The sequence below is a fragment of the Littorina saxatilis genome, linkage group LG12 (assembly GCF_037325665.1).
Source record: "Littorina saxatilis isolate snail1 linkage group LG12, US_GU_Lsax_2.0, whole genome shotgun sequence".
Lineage (NCBI taxonomy): Eukaryota > Metazoa > Mollusca > Gastropoda > Littorinimorpha > Littorinidae > Littorina > Littorina saxatilis.
Window position 1 is genome coordinate 72254098 of NC_090256.1, and position 23909 is coordinate 72278006.

Sequence of the window (23909 nt, forward strand, 5' to 3'; positions counted from 1 at the left end):
CTGTCTCTCCTCACCTGGCAGGTAGTTAGTCAGACTAATCTGTGTGGTCTTGGAAGCATGTCCGTGTCGTCTGGTGGCATAGCAGCCCGACCAACCAGGGCAAGCTGCAGCACTTGCTTAGCTGTCATTTGAGAGAGAGAGAGAGAGAGAGAGAGAGAGAGAGAGAGAGAGAGAGAGAGAGAGAGAGAGAGAGAGAGAGAGAGAGAGAGAGAGAAAGAAATGAATTGAACTTTATTTAACAAAGATTAAGATTTAAGGCTAGAGAGAGAGAGAGAGAGGGAACGGGGAGAGAGAGGGGGGGGGAGAACGGAGAGAGAGAGAGAGAGAGAGAGAGAGAGGGGGGGGCGGAGAGAGAGGGGGAGGGGACGGAGAGAGAGAGAATGCGAATACTAATACGAAAATGTAATTGCCATAGGCCATCGGCCCCTTGCAGTGGGAAGGGAGGGGAAGGGTACGGAATACAGCTCAATGTCGATCGCGATAAAACGATGTACAAATGTCGCTTGATTGACGTTATCGGATTTCCAATATAAGATTAAGATTAGGATAAGATAAGATAAGATTTTTATATATAGTCCATGAGGGTAACCTCACAGAAATTCGGGCTGCTTTCTCCCTGGGGAAAGCGAGCTGCCATACAGTATACGGCGCTACCCATTTTTTAAATTTTTTCCTGCATGCGTGTATTCATGTTTCCAAGCCCTGAGACTTAATGCCGTGTGAGATGGAATTTGTTTACACTTTATTTCAAGTCACACGGGTATTTGGTGGACATTTTTATCTATGCCTATACAATTTTGCCAGGAAAGACCCTTTTGTCAATCGTGGGATCTTTAACGTGCACACCCCAATGTAGTGTACACGAAGGGACCTCGGTTTTTCGTCTCATCCGAAAGACTAGCACTTGAACCCACCACCTAGGTTAGGAAAGGGGGGGAGAAAATTGCGGCCTGACCCAGGCCTGAACACGCAACCTCTCGCTTCCGAGCGCAAGTGCGTTACCACTCGGCCACCCAGTCCCTCGGCCATCGAGTCTGTCTTTCACTGCAAGCAGCTTAATGTCAGTTTGTATCGTGTATCATTATGCCGTCTTCATTTCTTCACATGACAGGGTACTGCCTTCACTTCGACACCGATCAGCCCATGTACTTTCTCATCACCGCTGCCAACGCGTTTAAACTGTCTGTGGCCCCCTGTGAGTAGACAGGAACAAGAACAATGGAGACACTGCCAAAGAAATCATAGTTTTTCTCAAGGTGGTGATGGATAAGCGCTACGGCACGCAAGTGCTACCAGAGAGAGAGAGAGAGAGAGAGAGAGAGAGAGAGAGAGAGAGAGAGAGAGAGAGAGAGAGAGAGAGAGAGAGACACACACACACACACACACCGCCACCGCCACCACCACCGCACATGCATTCATACACTGTGACAGAACAAGTTGAATTCTTTATCAACCAAATCTCTCCCTCTTTCTCTCTTCTTCTTCTTCTTCTTCTTCTTGGCGTTCGCAGAGGTTACACGATCAGTCCAGTACTGGTGATAAATGTTGTCGTTTTCTCCAACTCCTGTCGACTGCCATATAGTTTGGTCTGCAAGGGAGTTGGTGACGGCCACACTTCTTTTCGCTCCTCATCTAGCAAGGGACATCGCTGTATTAAGATGTGTTCCGCTGTTTGGTCTTCTTGACACTGGAACGCCGAAGAAGAAGAAGAAGAAGAAGGTCTTCTTGACCGCAGGCACAGGTTGCATTGGTGATGGCGCCAGCTTGAACTCTCTCTCTCTCTCTCTCTCTCTCTCTCTCTCTCACGGAGAAAATGTCAATGTGTGAAGGCGCGCTCTGCTGTTTTACCTTTAATCGCTAAATGACGGGTTTGGCGTGCGCAGCGTAAGAGACCTTGACCTCATCAAACCAGACTGCTGTGTGTGCATGTTGACAGGAAATGGGCGTTTTCCTCCAACCTGACATACTGCTATTTAGTGTCTCTTCCTATCTAAATATAGGTCCCTGCTATCGCTGTGTGTCACTGTGTGTGTGTATGTGTGTGTATGTGTGTGTGTGTGTGTGTGTGTGTGTGTGTGTCTCTGTCCAGGGGCGGACGAGGGGGGGGGGGCACAGGGGGCACGTGCCCCCCCCCCCCCAAAAAAAAAGAAGAAAAAAAAAAAGATTTTTCTATGCTGATTTTATGACCATTTCTAAGTTCAAATGGCACCAGATGGCACCATTTTGCTTCTTTGGGCAAATTTTTTTCCGGGGGGGCATGCCCCCGGACCCCCCTAGCAAATTCGGGCGCTTCGCGCCCATCACATTCACTTTCGATTCAAAGTGCCCCCCCCCCTTACAAAGCAACTGATCCGCCCCTGCTGTCTCTGTCTGTCTGTGTGTTTGTGTCTGTGTCTGTGTCTGTGTCTATGTGTCGACCTGTGTCTGTGCGTGTGTCTGTGTAAGCACATTGACTGTACACTGCAGGCCAATTTTCAATCCGTCCTAAAGGCACATTAGCTTGTTGTTGAATTCTAACCTTCGTCGCCGCATGGAGGTAGGTTTTATGTCCAACTTGGTAGATGAAAGTCAGTGAGGCTTTTTTGTTTTGTAATGTTTGCTTTGTTTTCTGTTTGTTTGCTTAACATTGTATTTAGTGTGTGTGTGTGTGTGTGTGTGTGTGTGTGTGTGTGTGTGTGTGTGTGTGTGTGTGTGATTTCTCCCGTTCTTTCTATCCTTATTATTGGGTTTTGTGTCCATTTCACTGTTTAGCGCGGGGTTTTTCCCTGATGATACTACATGTACTTCATGTGCAAGTCGCGCGGTGGGTTATCACCGAAGCGAACCTATGCTTCACAGTGACACAGCCCGAGCCTTGCGGACGGCTGCAACACCGCGACTCGGGGCCAACACCCACAGTCCCTGTCCTACTCCTTCTCCCGATCTGACCCCCACCTTCCCTCTCTTCTCCAGATCTGACCCCTACCTACCCTCTCTTCTCCCGATCTAACCCCCACCTTCCCTCTCTTCTCCCGATCTGACCCCCACCTTCCCTCTTTTCTCCCGATCTGACCCCCACCTTCCCTCTTTTCTCCCGATCTGACTCCCACCTTCCCTCTCTTCTCCCGATCTGACCCCCACCTTCCCTCTCTTCTCCTGATCTGACCCCAGCATACCTATGCTTATTCTTGGTACCCTCGAAAAATAAAGAATTGTCATTGTCAATGTCTTCCACCTTCTATAATCCAACCCCATCAACGCGCTCTTCTTCCTCCAACAACTCCCCCCCCCCCCCCCAGCCTTCTGCCCCCCACCCCGCGCCCTGCATCGCACACCTTTCATGGTCCATCAGCTGTTTCTTTGGGTGGTACTGTGTAGCATCGAGAGTCAGTGTCCAATTTGCTGAAAAGATCATTAGGGTGATAGCGGCTTGAGGTGTGTTGAGAATGGCCATCCACAGAAGGCCAGAGAGAGTTACAGGTGATAGCGGCTTGAGGTGTGTTGAGAATGGCCAACCACAGAAGGCCAGAGAGAGTTACTGGTGATAGTGGCTTGAGGTGTGTTGAGAATGGCCAATGGTAGGTTCGTGATTGATGTCAGATACTAAAAGTAAAAAAATAATCTCCGGAACGGGGGGAGATGCCTCGGAGGTGGGTGGGATAGATCGCAAGGATTGGCCCAAGTTGAGGGGGCCGTGTGAACCACCTGTGTCGCACGCTTTTTGTGGTTGTGCTTACTGCGCACGCCGTGTCCATCAGGATGACAGATGGGTCACGGTGCAAGAGGCCACAGAGTCAAACCTACTGAATTGACAGGGTTCGACACCTAGCTATGATGGACAGCACTTGCCAATGCAGCGTTGTACAACGCAGTATAGCGAACTGCTGCGTTGCAAATTCACACTTTTTTAAGATCTGTACGGTTCAGCCCCGTTGGGGCATCCCAGCGCTGCTTGTTTTGGGGCTACCTGTTCCCATTGCATCATGGGAGACGGGTTACCGATTGACAGGGTACGGTACTTTGACAGTCACTCGACCCAGACCAGTCACAGGAGAAGAGCGCGCAGTCGGTTCCTACACAACCAGGGCTAGCTCCGGGACCTGCAGTTCCTGGCACGTGTAGATTTGGGGTTTGGGAGGGATGGGGGAGGGTGGATTTGATCAGGTGGATGGAGAGAGGGGGGAGGTAAAGCCGGGGTGTGGAGCCCTCCAGTCAAGTGCTGTGCAGACGCGGGCTTAGACCGTCCTCGCTATGATTATTGACTGACGGATCGCTCTATCAGCGATTAGATCATCCCCCGTGTTGACACACACTTTGAGAGGGAAATACCTGTCAATACGCCGTGTCCTTGCACAAAGTCGCCGCCGTGCTATTTCTCCCATTGAACAGATGACTGCGTGTGAGTCATGCTCAATTTGCATGCGAACGCGAATGTATATTATCTAAACACTCTTTTCAATAAGGGGACCGGGGTGGGGGCGGGGGAAGCGCGAGGGTGGGGGTGAAAAACTCAGTCGAGACACCCACAGGCAGAAGTAGTGCAGCTGCACAAAATGTAGGTGTAACTGTTGCGTGCACGATCGGCAGCGGCAGCCAGGGTAATGGTGATCACAAAGTACAGTAGTATGTTCTGCCTTTCGCGGAACTAAGGCTTTCTCAATTTCTTTTGAGGGGGTGTGTGCGTCCGCCATGCCGCTGTATCAACACTATATCATGGACAAATCGAGTGGTGTGTTGTATACGATAGTGAGTTTAATGGCCTTTCTAGTAGTATAAAGGTCTGATTATTTTTGATTTTTTAAACAGCCTCACAGCAAATACCTTCACATGAACGCTCCATGTCACTGTTGTGACGAAACGTAGTGTACAAAGCGCGTGTTGGCCAGTGTATTGTTCAATGTGTCTGAGAGCGATGGTGAATGGGGCCAGATCATGTCGCGTCATGGTGTATTGTATTGACACACGGTGGTGCGTCTGGAGTGCTGTGACTCACGACTGAGTTAATTCGGTGAGTCGGTCAACACAGGTTCAGGGACAAACTCAGAAATAAATTTAATATATAGAAATAATGTTTCTTTCATGTCTGTATGGGCTTAGCTCCCCTACCCTGCGTGATACGGCCATTACTTCCAATTCACGCGTCTTCCCCTGACCTCGTGTTGTGGCGCGGAAATTCAAAAATTCAATGCAAAACAATACTGCAGTACAATACAATAAAATACAATACAATACAATATCCCGTTCTGTTTTCTCGTATACTATCGTGTCTCTGTAACTGAATAGATTTGACGTCTGTGTTTTGACTTTTAGAATAAAATAATTGTACCGACGCCGCAAAAAGTGGCGATTTGTGCACAGTTCCAGAACAATTACGCACACTGCAACGTTTTTCACGTGTTTATTACTAATTTTCCCGGAATAATAACTAACTTTCACCTGTTAATTACTAATTTTTAGTTTTGGCTCACTTCCTGATGGATTGCTAGTGCCAAAACTAAAAATTAGTCATTTTCCCGTGAAAATGAGTAACTAACAGGTGAAAACAGTAACTGACAGCGTTAATTAGTAATTATCACGTGATAATGGGTAACCCCAGGTTTTGGCACTAGTAAGCCGTCATAGGGCTTACTAGTGCCAAAACCTCATAATTGTAATTATCAGGGGAAAAGTACCTATTTTCCCTTGATAATTACCATTTTCACATGTTAATTAATAATTTTCCCGGGAAAATTACTAACTTTCACCTGTTAATTACTAATTTTTAGTTTTGGCTCACTTCCTGACGGATTGCTGGTGCCAAAACTAAAAATTAGTAGTTTTCCCGTGAAAATTACTAATTATCCCGTGAAAATGAGTAACTAACGAGTGAAAACAGTAACTGACAACGTTAATTAGTAATTATCACGTGATAATTTGCAAACCTACAGGGCACCAGTCACTTTTAACAAACACCTGTCCGTCTGCACTTTTATCAGCCACCTTTGCGCCCCCCCCCCCCTCTCTCTCTCTCTCTCTCTCTCTCTCTCTCTCTCTCTCTGTCTGTGTCACTCTCTCTCTCTCTCTCTCTCTCTCTCTCTCTCTCTCTCTCTCTCTCTCTCTCTCTCTCTCTCTCTCTCTCTCTCTCTCTCTTCAGAATGGTGTATGAGTGTTGGTGAGTCTATCTGCAGACGACCCAGTCAGCAACGATTGTGTCGTTGAGCACGGTAATCTCCCCTTTGATCTTGACTGGGGTGCAGGGCTTGCCAACAGACGCAGACAGGGGACAGAGTGTTCACCTGACCTCCAGGGTCACACCCCGCCCCCCCCCCCCCCCCCCCCCGACCCCACAACCACCTCATCCGTACCCGCCACCCGACTCTGCCGCTTCGTTCATGCCAGGGCTGGGTCGAACCAATTTACGGTTTCGGTGCTTCAAATATATATTACCAAGACTGACTTGCCTTAACGATTCATATTTTTCTTTCTGGCCTCATTCTTACATGCGTGGAGTATTTTGATTTTTTGTTCAACAGTTAGGTGGGTTTGTTTGGATAGTGTGTGCTCGATGGGAGTGGGGGAATGGGATGGTCCGAGGATTTAAAGCTCCTTTGATGTCCCCCTGTCAAACTGCGCACGTCATATTTGACACAATGGCTCCCGGTAGTTGTTACAGGTCTAGCTGAGAACTGCTGACGGAATGAGTTTGGCAAGGTTGATTCTTTTGATGTGTTTGTCGTGCCTCTTGACTGGCGCTCGACTTTTATCGCGGGGGCTGTGTTTTCTGGAGTGTGTGCCTTGTATTTAGTGGACGTCCATTCCGAGTGTTTGTAGCTTTAAACTTTGGAGCAGAACAAATATATGGTGCAGGTTCCCATTTGTTAATGATACCTTTTATCTGTCCAGTGGCAAACACTTGTTATAGGGAGGCTTACAGGTGCCCGTGATTGTAAGCTGCTTTGTTTGCCACAAGCACTCCATTCAACATGCCTTTTAACGCTTGTTTGCCACTAGCACTCCATTCAACATGCCTTTTAACGCTTGTTTGCCACTAGCACTCCATTCAACATGCCTTTTAACGCTTGTTTGCCACTAGCACTCCATTCAACATGCCTTTTAACGTTTGTTTGCCACTAGCACTCCATTCAACATGCCTTTTAACGCTTGTTTGCCACTAGCACTCCATTCAACATGCCTTTTAACGCTTGTTTGCCACTAGCACTCCATTCAACATGCCTTTTAACGCTTGTTTGCCACTAGCACTCCATTCAACATGCCTTTTAACGCTTGTTTGCCACTAGCACTCCATTCAACATGCCTTTTAACGCTTGTTTGCCACTAGCACTCCATTCAACATGCCTTTTAACGCGTGTTTCCTGTTGCACGGCGAGACAACGACTGCAAGTACACAACACGCTTTCACATTGACAAGAAAAATTTGACTGATTTTTTTTTTGTATCCTTGTAAGAAGCCTTTGCTGCGCACATTTTCCTAACTGACGGCGTAGACTTTGAAAGTTATCTTTGTGGGCGTCCCGATATCAAAACTGTCTAGCTCAGGTTGAGTGAGAAGGGGGATCGAAGGCGCTGTTGACATTCTTCACATTTCCTTTATCTTCGAGGAAGACAAAAAGGGGCTGCGGTTGGAGGGGTGGGTGGTTTAATGAAGGGTGAAAGGGGTGGGTGGTTTAATGAAGGGTGAAAGGGGTGGGTGGTTTAATGAAGGGTGAAAGGGGTGGGTGGTTTAATGAAGGGTGAAATGGGGGGGGGGGGGGCATTCGAGTGCCCGGAAGCTAGTTTTTGCCCGGCAAACGTGGAAATATACTTTAAAAATACATTAAAAGTGCATATTTCTGTAAACCTGCATTTGTCCATCCTGCATTTGTCCATGCTTTCCTCCCTTAGTAAACCAAATCTCTTCTCTGTGTGTTTCCACAGGCGCTCATCAGAACTGCGGGCACGACTTTGACGGGAACGGGGGCGAGATCGCCCACTCGCGCCAGGCGGGCAACGTGCACTTTGACGACGAGGAGGACTTCAAGTCCATCCGCTCTTACACGCCGGACGGCATCTACCTGCTGCGCGTGGCGGTGCACGAGATCGGGCACGTGCTGGGCCTGGCCCACACCAACAAGTCGAAGTCCATCATGTACGCCATCTACCACGGGGCCGAGCAAAGCCCGGAGTTCGAGCTCAGCAGGGACGACCGCAAGGAGGTGCAGAAGATTTACGGTACGGAACTAGCTTGTGGTTTTTGGGATGTTTTCCTCTGTCTTTCTTTCTTTCTTTCTTTCTTTTTTTCTTTCTTTCTTTCTTTCTTTCTTTCTTTCTTTCTTTCTTTCTTTCTTTCTTTCTTTCTTTCTTTCTTTCTTTCTTTCTGTCTTCTCTTTCTTTCTTTCTTTCTTTCTCAACACAGGGTATTGCAATGGTAGACGTGAGAGTCACACGGTTTGGTGGGCCATGTTGGGCTTATAGTCTCTAAGCTCCCTGAGTAAAATGTGTCGTCAGTAGCGGAAATTGTCGGGACGAGTGTCACCAAAAAGCTTAAATGCTTAGTCGTACTCAGGCATTACTGGGTCTTATTCCTGTCAAGGGAGTGGACATCTCACGAACATCAAGGCAGGTCGTGCTAGCATAAAGGAGCAAGAATGGCCAAATCGTCCGCCCGATCGCCAGGGGCGAGTTAAGAATCAGCCAGGCTAGTAGAAACCGGCTGGCAACTCGCCCGGCTGGCCAGGGAAAATTCTGGTTCAATGCAACACTTTTGGTTGCAATATCCAGTTTCAAAGCCACCATATAAACACTGCAGATGCAGCAACTGTAGTATGTACCAGGCCAGCGAAAGTTCCGGCGGGCTAGTGATTTTCTTGAAGTTACTCGCCCGGCTGGCGGGTTAACATTTTGAGATTTTTCCATCCCTGAGAAGCTATCAAAAGAACATTCAGTCATGACACCTGCTTGGACACACGAGTGTCTGGCAGTAGCCTTGCTGTTTGGACAAAGAAAGTGTCACGGGGGTCCGGTAGCTCAGTTGGTAGAGCACTTGACGTGTGATCCTATGGTCGCAGGTTCGAATTCGGGCCGGGACGGACACGGGTCAACTTTATGTGCAGACTCAGAGACGGTATCCATGTTCCACCCCCGTGTCACCACTGTGGCACGTAAAAGACCTTGGTCATTCGGCCGTAAGTGCAGGTGACTGAATACACCTACGCGCGCAGACACCTGGGTAGCGCGACTCTCATGCTGCTAGTTTTCCACTGGGCGGAAGCGACCCGAATTTCCCAGCGATAGAACAATAAAGTAATGAAAATGAAAATGTATACTGAAGGTGAAGGCCACAGGGTGAGCCCTGTGACAAACCAGTAGTCTATCGGTGAAGGACCTAACAGTCCCACGTGCAGCTGGACATTACTCGTCATCGTGCCACGTGTACATAAGCGTTACACGAAACCCGTGTCTAGTCCTACAGTAGTACTGTCTTTGGAGCGTGTAAGCGTTACATGAGGCCAGTGTCTAGTTCTACAGTAGTACTGTCGTTGCAGCGTGTAAGCGTTACATGAAGCCAGTGTCTAGTTCTACAGCAGTACAGTCTTTGGAGCGTGTAAGCGTTACATGAAGCCAGTGTCTAGTTCTACAGCAGTATTGTCTTTGGAGCGTGTAAGCGTTACATGAACCCAGTGTCTAGTTCTACAGCAGTACAGTCTTTGGAGCGTGTAAGCGTTACATGAAGCCAGTGTCTAGTTCTACAGCAGTACAGTCTTTGGAGCGTGTAAGCGTTACATGAACCCAGTGTCTAGTTCTACGGTAGTATTGTCTTTGGAGCGTGTAAGCGTTACATGAAGCCAGTGTCTAGTTCTACAGTAGTACTGTCTTTGGAGCGTGTAAGCGTTACATGAAGCCAGTGTCTAGTCCTACAGTAGGACTGTCTTTGGAGCGTGTAAGCGTTACATGAAGCCAGTGTCTAGTTCTACAGTAGTACTGTCTTTGGAGCGTGTAAGCGTTACATGAAGCCAGTGTCTAGTCCTACAGTAGTACTGTCTTTGGAGCGTGTAAGCGTTACATGAAGCCAGTGTCTAGTTCTACAGCAGTACTGTCTTTGGAGCGTGTAAGCGTTACATGAAACCAGTGTCTAGTTCTACAGTAGTACAGTCTTTGGAGCGTGTAAGCGTTACATAAGGCCAGTGTCTAGTTCTACAGTAGTACTGTCTTTGGAGCGTGTAAGCGTTACATAAGGCCAGTGTCTAGTCCTACAGTAGTACAGTCTTTGGAGCGTGTAAGCGTTACATAAGGCCAGTGTCTAGTTCTACAGTAGTACAGTCTTTGGAGCGTGTAAGCGTTACATAAGGCCAGTGTCTAGTCCTACAGTAGTACAGTCTTTGGAGCGTGTAAGCGTTACATAAGGCCAGTGTCTAGTTCTACAGTAGTACAGTCTTTGGAGCGTGTAAGCGTTACATAAGGCCAGTGTCTAGTTCTACAGTAGTACTGTCTTTGGAGCGTGTAAGCGTTACATAAGGCCAGTGTCTAGTTCTACAGTAGTGTTGTCTTTGGAGCGTGTAAGCGTTACATGAAGCCAGTGTCTAGTTCTACAGCAGTACTGTCTTTGGAGCGTGTAAGCGTTACATAAGGCCAGTGTCTAGTCCTACAGTAGTACTGTCTTTGGAGCGTGTAAGCGTTACATAAGGCCAGTGTCTAGTTCTACAGTAGTACAGTCTTTGCAGCGTGTAAGCGTTACATAAGGCCAGTGTCTAGTTCTACAGTAGTACAGTCTTTGGAGCGTGTAAGCGTTACATAAGGCCAGTGTCTAGTTCTACAGCAGTACTGTCTTTGCAGCGTGTAAGCGTTACATAAGGCCAGTGTCTAGTTCTACAGTAGTACAGTCTTTGGAGCGTGTAAGCGTTACATGAAGCCAGTGTCTAGTTCTACAGTAGTACTGTCTTTGGAGCGTGTAAGCGTTACATAAGGCCAGTGTCTAGTTCTACAGCAGTACTGTCTTTGCAGCGTGTAAGCGTTACATAAGGCCAGTGTCTAGTTCTACAGTAGTACAGTCTTTGGAGCGTGTAAGCGTTACATGAGGCCAGTGTCTAGTCCTACAGCAGTACAGTCTTTGCAGCGTGTAAGCGTTACATAAGGCCAGTGTCTAGTTCTACAGTAGTACAGTCTTTGGAGCGTGTAAGCGTTACATAAGGCCAGTGTCTAGTCCTACAGTAGTACTGTCTTTGCAGCGTGTTAGCGTTACATGAAGCCAGTGTCTAGTTCTACAGTAGTACTGTCTTTGGAGCGTGTAAGCGTTACATGAAGCCAGTGTCTAGTTCTACAGTAGTACTGTCTTTGGAGCGTGTAAGCGTTACATGAAGCCAGTGTCTAGTCCTACAGTAGTGTTGTCTTTGGAGCGTGTAAGCGTTACATGAACCCAGTGTCTAGTTCTACAGTAGTGTTGTCTTTGGAGCGTGTAAGCGTTACATGAAGCCAGTGTCTAGTCCTACAGTAGTGTTGTCTTTGGAGCGTGTAAGCGTTACATGAACCCAGTGTCTAGTTCTACAGTAGTGTTGTCTTTGGAGCGTGTAAGCGTTACATGAAGCCAGTGTCTAGTTCTACAGTAGTACTGTCTTTGGAGCGTGTAAGCGTTACATGAACCCAGTGTCTAGTTCTACAGCAGTACTGTCTTTGCAGCGTGTTAGCGTTACATGAAGCCAGTGTCTAGTTCTACAGTAGTACTGTCTTTGGAGCGTGTAAGCGTTACATGAAGCCAGTGTCTAGTTCTACAGTAGTACTGTCTTTGGAGCGTGTAAGCGTTACATGAACCCAGTGTCTAGTTCTACAGCAGTACTGTCTTTGCAGCGTGTTAGCGTTACATGAAGCCAGTGTCTAGTTCTACAGTAGTACTGTCTTTGGAGCGTGTAAGCGTTACATGAAGCCAGTGTCTAGTTCTACAGTAGTACTGTCTTTGGAGCGTGTAAGCGTTACATGAACCCAGTGTCTAGTTCTACAGTAGTGTTGTCGTTGGAGCGTGTAAGCGTTACACGAAACCCAGTGTCTAGTTCTACAGTAGTGTTGTCGTTGGAGCGTGTAAGCGTTACATAAGGCCAGTGTCTAGTTCTACAGCAGTACTGTCTTTGGAGCGTGTAAGCGTTACATGAACCCAGTGTCTAGTTCTACAGCAGTACTGTCTTTGCAGCGTGTTAGCGTTACATGAAGCCAGTGTCTAGTTCTACAGTAGTACTGTCTTTGCAGCGTGTAAGCGTTACACGAAACCCAGTGTCTAGTTCTACAGTAGTACTGTCTTTGGAGCGTGTAAGCGTTACACGAAACCCAGTGTCTAGTTCTACAGTAGTACTGTCTTTGGAGCGTGTAAGCGTTACACGAAACCCAGTGTCTAGTTCTACAGTAGTACTGTCTTTGCAGCGTGTAAGCGTTACACGAAACCCAGTGTCTAGTTCTACAGCAGTACTGTCTTTGCAGCGTGTAAGCGTTACACGAAACCCAGTGTCTAGTTCTACAGTAGTACTGTCTTTGCAGCGTGTAAGCGTTACACGAAACCCGTGTCTAGTTCTACAGTAGTACTGTCTTTGCAGCGTGTAAGCGTTACACGAAACCCAGTGTCTAGTTCTACGGTAGTACTGTCTTTGCAGCGTGTAAGCGTTACACGAAACCCGTGTCTAGTTCTACAGTAGTACTGTCTTTGCAGCGTGTAAGCGTTACACGAAACCCAGTGTCTAGTTCTACAGTAGTACTGTCTTTGGAGCGTGTAAGCGTTACACGAAACCCAGTGTCTAGTTCTACGGTAGTACTGTCTTTGGAGCGTGTAAGCGTTACACGAAACCCAGTGTCTAGTTCTACAGTAGTACTGTCTTTGCAGCGTGTAAGCGTTACACGAAACCCAGTGTCTAGTTCTACAGTAGTATTGTCTTTGGAGCGTGTAAGCGTTACATAAGGCCAGTGTCTAGTTCTACAGTAGTACAGTCTTTGGAGCGTGTAAGCGTTACATGAAGCCAGTGTCTAGTTCTACGGTAGTACAGTCTTTGGAGCGTGTAAGCGTTACATAAGGCCAGTGTCTAGTTCTACAGTAGTACAGTCTTTGGAGCGTGTAAGCGTTACATGAAGCCAGTGTCTAGTTCTACAGTAGTACAGTCTTTGGAGCGTGTAAGCGTTACATAAGGCCAGTGTCTAGTTCTACAGTAGTACAGTCTTTGGAGCGTGTAAGCGTTACATGAAGCCAGTGTCTAGTTCTACAGCAGTACTGTCTTTGGAGCGTGTAAGCGTTACATAAGGCCAGTGTCTAGTTCTACAGCAGTACAGTCTTTGGAGCGTGTAAGCGTTACATGAAGCCAGTGTCTAGTTCTACAGTAGTACAGTCTTTGGAGCGTGTAAGCGTTACATGAAGCCAGTGTCTAGTTCTACAGTAGTACTGTCTTTGGAGCGTGTAAGCGTTACATGAAGCCAGTGTCTAGTTCTACAGTAGTACTGTCTTTGGAGCGTGTAAGCGTTACATGAACCCAGTGTCTAGTCCTACAGTAGTGTTGTCTTTGGAGCGTGTAAGCGTTACACGAAACCCGTGTCTAGTTCTACAGTAGTACAGTCTTTGGGGCGTGTAAGCGTTACATGAAGCCAGTGTCTAGTTCTACAGTAGTATTGTCTTTGGAGCGTGTAAGCGTTACATGAGGCCAGTGTCTAGTCCTACAGTAGTGTTGTCTTTGGAGCGTGTAAGCGTTACATAAGGCCAGTGTCTAGTTCTACAGTAGTGTTGTCTTTGGAGCGTGTAAGCGTTACATGAGGCCAGTGTCTAGTTCTACAGCAGTGTTGTCTTTGGAGCGTGTAAGCGTTACATAAGGCCAGTGTCTAGTTCTACAGTAGTGTTGTCTTTGGAGCGTGTAAGCGTTACATGAAGCCAGTGTCTAGTTCTACAGTAGTACAGTCTTTGGAGCGTGTAAGCGTTACATAAGGCCAGTGTCTAGTCCTACAGCAGTACTGTCTTTGGAGCGTGTAAGCGTTACATGAAGCCAGTGTCTAGTCCTACAGTAGTACAGTCTTTGGAGCGTGTAAGCGTTACATGAGGCCAGTGTCTAGTTCTACAGTAGTACAGTCTTTGGAGCGTGTAAGCGTTACATGAGGCCAGTGTCTAGTTCTACAGTAGTACTGTCTTTGGAGCGTGTAAGCGTTACATGAGGCCAGTGTCTAGTTCTACAGTAGTGTTGTCTTTGGAGCGTGTAAGCGTTACATGAGGCCAGTGTCTAGTCCTACAGTAGTACAGTCTTTGGAGCGTGTAAGCGTTACATAAGGCCAGTGTCTAGTTCTACAGTAGTACAGTCTTTGGAGCGTGTAAGCGTTACATGAGGCCAGTGTCTAGTTCTACAGTAGTACTGTCTTTGGAGCGTGTAAGCGTTACATGAGGCCAGTGTCTAGTTCTACAGCAGTACTGTCTTTGGAGCGTGTAAGCGTTACATGAGGCCAGTGTCTAGTTCTACAGTAGTACAGTCTTTGGAGCGTGTAAGCGTTACATGAGGCCAGTGTCTAGTTCTACAGTAGTACAGTCTTTGGAGCGTGTAAGCGTTACATAAGGCCAGTGTCTAGTTCTACAGTAGTACAGTCTTTGGAGCGTGTAAGCGTTACATAAGGCCAGTGTCTAGTTCTACAGTAGTACAGTCTTTGGAGCGTGTAAGCGTTACATAAGGCCAGTGTCTAGTTCTACAGTAGTACAGTCTTTGGAGCGTGTAAGCGTTACATGAGGCCAGTGTCTAGTTCTACAGTAGTACTGTCTTTGGAGCGTGTAAGCGTTACACGAAACCCAGTGTCTAGTTCTACAGTAGTACTGTCTTTGCAGCGTGTAAGCGTTACACGAAACCCAGTGTCTAGTTCTACAGTAGTACTGTCTTTGCAGCGTGTAATCGTTACACGAAACCCAGTGTCTAGTTCTACAGTAGTACTGTCGTTGCAGCGTGTAAGCGTTACATGAAGCCAGTGTCTAGTTCTACAGTAGTACTGTCTTTGCAGCGTGTAAGCGTTACACGAAACCCAGTGTCTAGTTCTACGGTAGTACTGTCTTTGCAGCGTGTAAGCGTTACACGAAACCCGTGTCTAGTTCTACAGTAGTACTGTCTTTGCAGCGTGTAAGCGTTACACGAAACCCAGTGTCTAGTTCTACAGTAGTACTGTCTTTGGAGCGTGTAAGCGTTACACGAAACCCAGTGTCTAGTTCTACGGTAGTACTGTCTTTGGAGCGTGTAAGCGTTACACGAAACCCAGTGTCTAGTTCTACAGTAGTACTGTCTTTGCAGCGTGTAAGCGTTACACGAAACCCAGTGTCTAGTTCTACAGTAGTATTGTCTTTGGAGCGTGTAAGCGTTACATAAGGCCAGTGTCTAGTTCTACAGTAGTACAGTCTTTGGAGCGTGTAAGCGTTACATGAAGCCAGTGTCTAGTTCTACGGTAGTACAGTCTTTGGAGCGTGTAAGCGTTACATAAGGCCAGTGTCTAGTTCTACAGTAGTACAGTCTTTGGAGCGTGTAAGCGTTACATGAAGCCAGTGTCTAGTTCTACAGTAGTACAGTCTTTGGAGCGTGTAAGCGTTACATAAGGCCAGTGTCTAGTTCTACAGTAGTACAGTCTTTGGAGCGTGTAAGCGTTACATGAAGCCAGTGTCTAGTTCTACAGCAGTACTGTCTTTGGAGCGTGTAAGCGTTACATAAGGCCAGTGTCTAGTTCTACAGCAGTACAGTCTTTGGAGCGTGTAAGCGTTACATGAAGCCAGTGTCTAGTTCTACAGTAGTACAGTCTTTGGAGCGTGTAAGCGTTACATGAAGCCAGTGTCTAGTTCTACAGCAGTACTGTCTTTGGAGCGTGTAAGCGTTACATGAAGCCAGTGTCTAGTTCTACAGTAGTACTGTCTTTGGAGCGTGTAAGCGTTACATGAACCCAGTGTCTAGTCCTACAGTAGTGTTGTCTTTGGAGCGTGTAAGCGTTACACGAAACCCGTGTCTAGTTCTACAGTAGTACTGTCTTTGGGGCGTGTAAGCGTTACATGAAGCCAGTGTCTAGTTCTACAGTAGTATTGTCTTTGGAGCGTGTAAGCGTTACATGAGGCCAGTGTCTAGTCCTACAGTAGTGTTGTCTTTGGAGCGTGTAAGCGTTACATAAGGCCAGTGTCTAGTTCTACAGTAGTGTTGTCTTTGGAGCGTGTAAGCGTTACATGAGGCCAGTGTCTAGTTCTACAGCAGTGTTGTCTTTGGAGCGTGTAAGCGTTACATAAGGCCAGTGTCTAGTTCTACAGTAGTGTTGTCTTTGGAGCGTGTAAGCGTTACATGAAGCCAGTGTCTAGTTCTACAGTAGTACAGTCTTTGGAGCGTGTAAGCGTTACATAAGGCCAGTGTCTAGTCCTACAGCAGTACTGTCTTTGGAGCGTGTAAGCGTTACATGAAGCCAGTGTCTAGTCCTACAGTAGTACAGTCTTGCGTTACATGAGGCCAGTGTCTAGTTCTACAGTAGTACAGTCTTTGGAGCGTGTAAGCGTTACATGAGGCCAGTGTCTAGTTCTACAGTAGTACTGTCTTTGGAGCGTGTAAGCGTTACATGAGGCCAGTGTCTAGTTCTACAGTAGTGTTGTCTTTGGAGCGTGTAAGCGTTACATGAGGCCAGTGTCTAGTCCTACAGTAGTACAGTCTTTGGAGCGTGTAAGCGTTACATAAGGCCAGTGTCTAGTTCTACAGTAGTACAGTCTTTGGAGCGTGTAAGCGTTACATGAGGCCAGTGTCTAGTTCTACAGTAGTACTGTCTTTGGAGCGTGTAAGCGTTACATGAGGCCAGTGTCTAGTTCTACAGCAGTACTGTCTTTGGAGCGTGTAAGCGTTACATGAGGCCAGTGTCTAGTTCTACAGTAGTACAGTCTTTGGAGCGTGTAAGCGTTACATGAGGCCAGTGTCTAGTTCTACAGTAGTACAGTCTTTGGAGCGTGTAAGCGTTACATAAGGCCAGTGTCTAGTTCTACAGTAGTACAGTCTTTGGAGCGTGTAAGCGTTACATAAGGCCAGTGTCTAGTTCTACAGTAGTACAGTCTTTGGAGCGTGTAAGCGTTACATAAGGCCAGTGTCTAGTTCTACAGTAGTACAGTCTTTGGAGCGTGTAAGCGTTACATGAGGCCAGTGTCTAGTTCTATAGTAGTACTGTCTTTGCAGCGTGTAAGCGTTACATGAAGCCAGTGTCTAGTTCTACAGTAGGACTGTCTTTGGAGCGTGTAAGCGTTACATGAAGCCAGTGTCTAGTTCTACAGTAGGACTGTCGTTGGAGCGTGTAAGCGTTACATGAAGCCAGTGTCTACAGTGGGTCTGTCTCTATAGCTCGTGGGGCTGTAGATTCTCACGGTTGGCTTGATTCATGTCAGCAAGATGAAGGTCGTAGTAGGGCTTGACAGCTGGCCAGGTGGTTTACATTCACACAATGGATTTCTCTTTATGTGTGCGTCTTAGTGTAAACTACCCTTTCAGAGGGGTAAGTATAGTTGGCCTTTGTGGGAAAACACGACCTGCGAGCACTGTAGGTGGTAGAGATTATGGGGGGGGGGGGGGGCAAGTCCGTGGACAGTGTGGGAACCTCACCTGTCCTTCCCAGGTCAACGTCAAGGCCACAGCAGGACAAATCCCTGACCTTGCCGGTGTCTTGGCTCCGACAGCTAGGGAGGCGAGAAGTGTCGGAAATGAGCTATGGCCATGGTTGTCACACAAAGTACTGGCTTCTGCCTGACTGACGCTCTAAGCACAAAATGAACCCTTGAGGAGGTAGAAAATAAAGGGGTCGACACTTGGGATCTGATTCGCTCTGTCTATGTCTACTTGGGCGGTTGACCGGTCGTCTGCTTTGGCGTACATCCAGACTTCAGCCTTTCTCTCTCAGACTGTGTATCATCTGCGTTCTTTCTTTCTTTCTTTATTTGGTGTTTAACGTCGTTTTCAACCACGAAGGTTATATCGCGACGGGGAAAGGAGGGAGATGGGATAGAGCCACTTGTTAATTGTTTCTTGTTCACAAAAGCACTAATAAAAAATTTTGCTCCTGTGGCTTGCAACGTAGTACATTATATTACCTTACTGGGAGAATGCAAGTTTCCAGTACCGTCAAAGGACTTACCATTTCTTACATACTGCTTGACTATAATCTTTACAAAAATTTACTATTATTCTATACAAGAAACACTTAACAAGGGTAAAAGGAGAAACAGAATCCGTTAGTCGCTTCTTACGACATACTGGGGAGCATCGGGTAAATTCTTCCCCCTAACCCGCGGGGGATCATCTGCGTTGTTCGCATCTACTTTTTTTGCTCAGCTGAGCAGTCAGGAGAGCTTCAATAACGAGCAGTGTCCGTGGACGAAAACAAACCTACCGTTGATGTTTTCTCGGATGTTATTGACGATATACTTTTAGAACTTTACACGCTGCTAGGTTTTGACGACTTCCAGACATTGCGCTAGTTTGGTTAACCTTTGGTAGAAATCAAGGTCAAAGCGGCGTCGAGTTTGAGTCAAAATGGAAAATTATCAATTTCTCAAAGATTAATGAAACGATAGCTTTGAAACTTCACACGTTTTCAGGGTTTGATGACCTCCAGACATGACGTATAGTGTTATCAAAATTCAAGTTCACAGCGGGGTCATTTTCAAGTTTTCTGAGTGTTCGACAAGAAGAAGAAGAAGAAGATTTTCAAGTTTTAAAAAAAGGGGGGGGGGGGTTGGGGGCAATTGTCCCTTTCTTTGATGTTTTTGAGGCTTGATCTTTCACACTTCCATGGTTGGATGACCTTCAGACATGACCCAAGTCTAGTTGACCCGTATCAAATTTCAAGGTCACTTGGGGTCAAGTTCTGGTCGAAAAATTAAAAGCATCATTTTCTTGAACATTTTTGAAGCTATGATTAGTTTAGTGTCAACAAAATACAGGTATGTCGGTACCCTTGAAGGATGCGTGGGACTTCCTTTAGAAAGCATGGTCGTTATTATTTCATGAACAACGGGAAACTAAATTCCTAATATATTGAATTTTCCCCAGCACACACACAGATCATGGCATATCTTTGCAGATCAACACTCATACCTGCATTCTGCCTTAACGCTTGACCGGTAGGTAAACAAAACATCACCGGGTTAACTTAAGCGCTGGGAGCTGTGAATCGGGACTTGCGCCATAGAATAGTGCTTTATTATTATTAGCATTACAATTTCAGTTATTGAGACATCCCAGTGCACTAAGGGATTTATAGAGCAAATCGAGAAAATTCATTATTGAACGAAGCGCATAGCGCCGAGTTCAATAATTATTTTCGAGGTTTGCTCTATAAATCCCTTAGTGCACTGGGATTGTTTCAATAACGATATTGTCGGTACCGCCAGAGAAAAAAGAAGATACAACACGCACATTTTGCTACGCGCATTTGAATAGGCATAACTGTGTGGTCAGGTTGTGGAAGATCTACATTTGTGTGGGCTGTCTCAAGTGTGTCGTGCTTTCGTCACACGCAAACTCTTGTTTTAACTTCTGTTGGTAAATTCCAGTGTAGCGTTAAGCTAAACAGTGATGATCTTTCAGAGAGACCTCATTTGAACTCGGAGAAAGGACTGTGTTCTTAGTTTTTTGCGATTCAAAACCTCCAGTCAATCTTCGACAGATTGACTGTGCAGAGTGACTCCCCTTGAATTGGCTAACCCCCAAGGTCGACGGTTAGCACATTTTCAAAATAAATGTGGCAATTTTCTCGTGTGGTATCTTCACTCATCGGGGAGTCTGGTACTAAATATGAATGGTAAGAATGCTCTGAACCCTACACGTATTATATTCCCATCGTTTTATCGTTCACATTTGCCCAACATGTTAATTTGCTGAGCGGGGTTTATGTCGTCTGCTAGACTATGGCAATCGAACCACTTGCACAGTCTCATTTCAAAAACAAAAATTGCTCGTCACGTTGCACTGAGTCTGCACGCATGAGGCAGGTTGGTAATAAGTTTTATCCCGTCGCGATATAACCTTCGTGGTTGAAAACGACGTTAAACACCAAATAAAGAAAGAAAGAATAAGTCTTATATATGGTAAGAACGTTCTAAACACTACACGTTTTCGATTCCGATTGTTCTTGCCTTGAAATAATAATTCGGAAACCATTCATTTACTGAACAGATGCAGTCGTATTTCAGTGTAGTCTGCTACGTATATATTCCAAATGCTGATCTAGCTGGTACGTTATCGGAATAACACTTGTGTTTTCTGTTAGCTGCTGGAAATTGTATATACTAACTCATCATTTGGTAATGTGAATAATAAGCTACATGCCATTAACACGGCATAAATATGAGAAGAATCTTTGCAAGTCGAAACTGAAAAATTAGACACAGCGGGTTCTATTTTTAGATCAGTGGCAACTGTTGCACAGACCATGCAATCTGTCAGAAAAAAACCCCACTTCTGCTTTAATTGAGAAGCAGGAAATTTATGGTCATTGGTATTGTAGAGAATATAAGCTCAGTACATGTCATTAATTAATTCTGAGGATGAGAGTACAGTCTCGCTTAGGCAAAGGGCGGAAGAATACGCTTTGTGGAAAAGTTAGCGGTGCGCTAACAGTTTTAGCGCATCGCCATTAGCCAATCAACTGGTTCACATCAGTCATGTGACACCAGTACTTACTGACAATTATTATTATTACTATCGGTTTCTCTGGAATCTTTTGCAGGTGTTTGCAAGGGTCAGTTCAGCACCGTGTTCGACTGGGTGAGAAAGCGGCCTGACAACCAGTTCATCTACAACACCTACTTCTTCCGCGAGAACCACTACTGGATGTACGAGAACCACGCCAACAGGACGCGATACGGGGATCCGCTCTACATCGCACGCGAGTGGAAGGGGGTCCCCAACGCCGCTGACGGCTACCTGCACGTCTGGTACTTCAGTGGCACAGAGATTGTCGACAAGGCCTTCTTCTTTAAAGGTCAGTCCACGACGGGCACTGGGGATTGGGGTGTTGGGGATTGGGGTGTTGGGGATTGGGGTGTGGGGGACCAGGGCTGAGGTGCACGCAGTGTTGGATTGGTTGAAACTGAGATGTGTTTTGATTTCAACGAATCAGAACCCGCGGTTCGTTCCTCCCGTTTGGGTGGCACCCACTTTCGGTTCGTGCATCTCAGCCCAGGGCATGGGGTGGAAGAGGGATGGGAAGAGACCAGAGAAAGAGGATTGTGATTCTTGGAAAGTATAGCACTGGCCACTGCAGTAAAACGGATATCTAGATTCATGAATAACAAAAGAGCAGAGTAAACAAGTTAATGAAATGAATGCTAATAGAATGCCTCCATAATCCTTGACCTCCAAAACCAGCACTGGGTCTGTATGAAACTTTAGCTATGAGATCGAATGTGTGAGCATTTTTGAAGACGAAATCTAGTTAAGATATCCGCTGCAATTTATTAACATCGGTAACCACAGATGCATGCCAGTGGGAGTTATACATATTCAAGCTTTCCACTGTAGTGTATATAGAGGTTACATGCAGAGTCCCAGTGAATATTACAAACAATGGTCGAAGTTGGCGGATCATGAAAAATGCTAGCTTACAGAGGTAAAGAAGCAGAGGGGGGGAATAATACAACGGGTAACCATAATTATGAGTATGTGTCAGTGTAAGTACAAACAGTCCTCCGCTTATCTTTCACTTGATCACTATTTGGTAAGCGTTTAGACACCATTGTCTGTCTGTCTGTCTGTCTGTCTGTTTGATGGCTTGTTCGTATTGTGGGACTGCTATTTTCCGAGGTTCACGTGCTCGTTTTATGTTGACAGGTGAACAATACTTCAAGTATGACAGCAGTAATGACGAGGTGATGGAAGGTTGGCCGAGACTTATCCGAGACGACTTTGGACCCAAACCAGGACAGACCGTTGGTGTGCCCGACAACCTCGACACTGTTTTCTTCGATATGCGCGACAAAAATATTTACTTCTTCAAAGACGATTTGGTAAGGATGATTGCTACTCTCATTTATATCTATTCTCTGTGTGGTGTATCCTCCTCTAGCCTACTTACAGAGCTCAGGAGGGCCGAGTAACCCAACTTAAAGTTCTAGTTACTGAGTTGGTTTGTTGGTGGCTTGAGGGTTGCTTGATGCTTGCTTGCTTGCTTGCTTGGTTGGATGCTATCTCTTCTTGCTCCTTTAAATCTCTGTTTTGTTACGCTGTTCTTCGGTCTTACGGATTTCTCGAGAAGAGGTAGCCACTGATTCGTAACTGCCCTTTGCAAGTCCGCTTTGTGAAGGAGCGGAAATGATGGTAAATAAAGTTGTTTCAGTGGGTCAGACTGCTTCTGCAACCTTCACACACGGCTGATTCCAGAGAGAATGATTGTGTATGCCATTCTCTGAACATAAAATAACGGACAACTACCGTTCAGTGAGAGCGAGCATTCTCTGTGACTGTAGGAAAACAAAAATATGTGAAAGCAAGGCAGTCCGATCATGTTTTGGGGTCCAACTGACAGGAAGATGCAGCAAACACGGAAGAAGGAAAGAAGAACGAGAACTATTAGAGATGACGGATGGGAGAAAGAAGAAGACGCAAATGCGTGATAACGGAAAAATAGACTACCGGAAGAGGATGGGGGTAGAACAAATCGAAGTTAAAAAAAATTAAAAAATAATCAGTAGGGACAGTTCTCAGAGAGAGACAGACAAACAGACAGAGAGAGACAGAGAGAGAGAGAAGAAAAAGGCGAGTGAGACTGCAGCGTCAAGGAAAAGGATAGACGGGCAGAAAGATCCTGATTAACGGGAGGAGGAAATGGATGGATGGATCGAGGAGGAAGATGAATGGAGGAGGAATAGAAGGTATAAACTGAGAGGAGCAGGGCCATAGATGGACAAATACGGAGGTGGATAGATGGAAGAAAACACCAAAAGAAGGAACAAGTTGAAGAGTAAAACTTGCTGGCGCGGAGTAGTCGTCAGTAAGCGGAGTTCAGCGCAGTACAAAAACCACCGTTTGCGATGTTGAACATTTCATTCGGCGGTTGTTGTCTACCTGGCAGCGTACTCCGTCTATCCCGACCTCACACCCGCCCTGCGCCACCTTCACCCTTTTCCCCTCCTTCCTTCTCTATCTTCTTTTTTTTTTTGATCCACCTTTTCCCCCTTCAGTCGTGCGCTCTGTGTGTCTGTGTCGCACACACGTACACCGGCGTGCGCACGCGCGCGCACACACACGCACACACATACACACACACACACACACATACACACACACACACACACACACACACACACATCGACGGGGCAAGAGAGACGGGGAGAAGTTCGGGTTGGGGTTTGTTGCGACTGCAGCGGTGGCGGTAAGTAGTGTTTGTAGGGGCGGGAAGGTGGTTGGGGCGAAGAGGGTGGGGTAGCGTACAGAGGGTGGCTGGGTGTAGGGTGTTGGTAAAGGGGGAGGTCGGGGTGGAGGCTTTGACGGCGCAAACAAGGCGATCGTTGTTGTCGCTCTTCCATCAGAAACCTCTTCACCTTTTCTTCTGACCCCGCGTACATGCGTCAACGACGATTCTCTTCGTCCGTGACATTAAAATAAATCAACCGCCTCTTCCCTTCTTTCTTTTTATTTCTGTTCCCCGCCCCACACCACCTCCCCCTTATCTTTGTTTCTTTCTTTTTACGTATCGGGCAAGTTAGGGAGGGTTCGATTGAAAAGACGAGTACTGTAGATATGATCCTCCGCTCACGCTGTATCCCCCCACCCCCCACCCCCCTGTACACCCCTTCTCCTTCAGTTACCCCCTCCCTCCCCACCCATCCCCTTCCCTGCACTAGACCTCGAGAAAGCCTTTCAGCAGTGTGCGTACGAATACTACGTACTCGAAAGAGGCATAAAGCCTAGGACGAATTGACGTAGAAAAGGGGGATCTTCGCTTTCAGTTTAATTTCCTTTTAGGAAACA

At 46.5% G+C, this 23909-nt stretch overlaps 1 protein-coding gene across 1 annotated transcript in view; it reads left to right on the forward strand.

Annotated features, from left to right (window-relative positions):
- The window catches only part of LOC138982725 (matrix metalloproteinase-21-like), an 81448-nt gene that overhangs the window by 49306 nt on the left and 8233 nt on the right, over window positions 1-23909 (forward strand). Inside the window, exons 4-6 of the mRNA XM_070356048.1 lie at window positions 7894-8187; window positions 20668-20922; window positions 21771-21946. Of these exons, the coding sequence (XP_070212149.1) occupies window positions 7894-8187; window positions 20668-20922; window positions 21771-21946 (725 nt within the window). The remainder of the gene's footprint in view (window positions 1-7893; window positions 8188-20667; window positions 20923-21770; window positions 21947-23909) is intronic.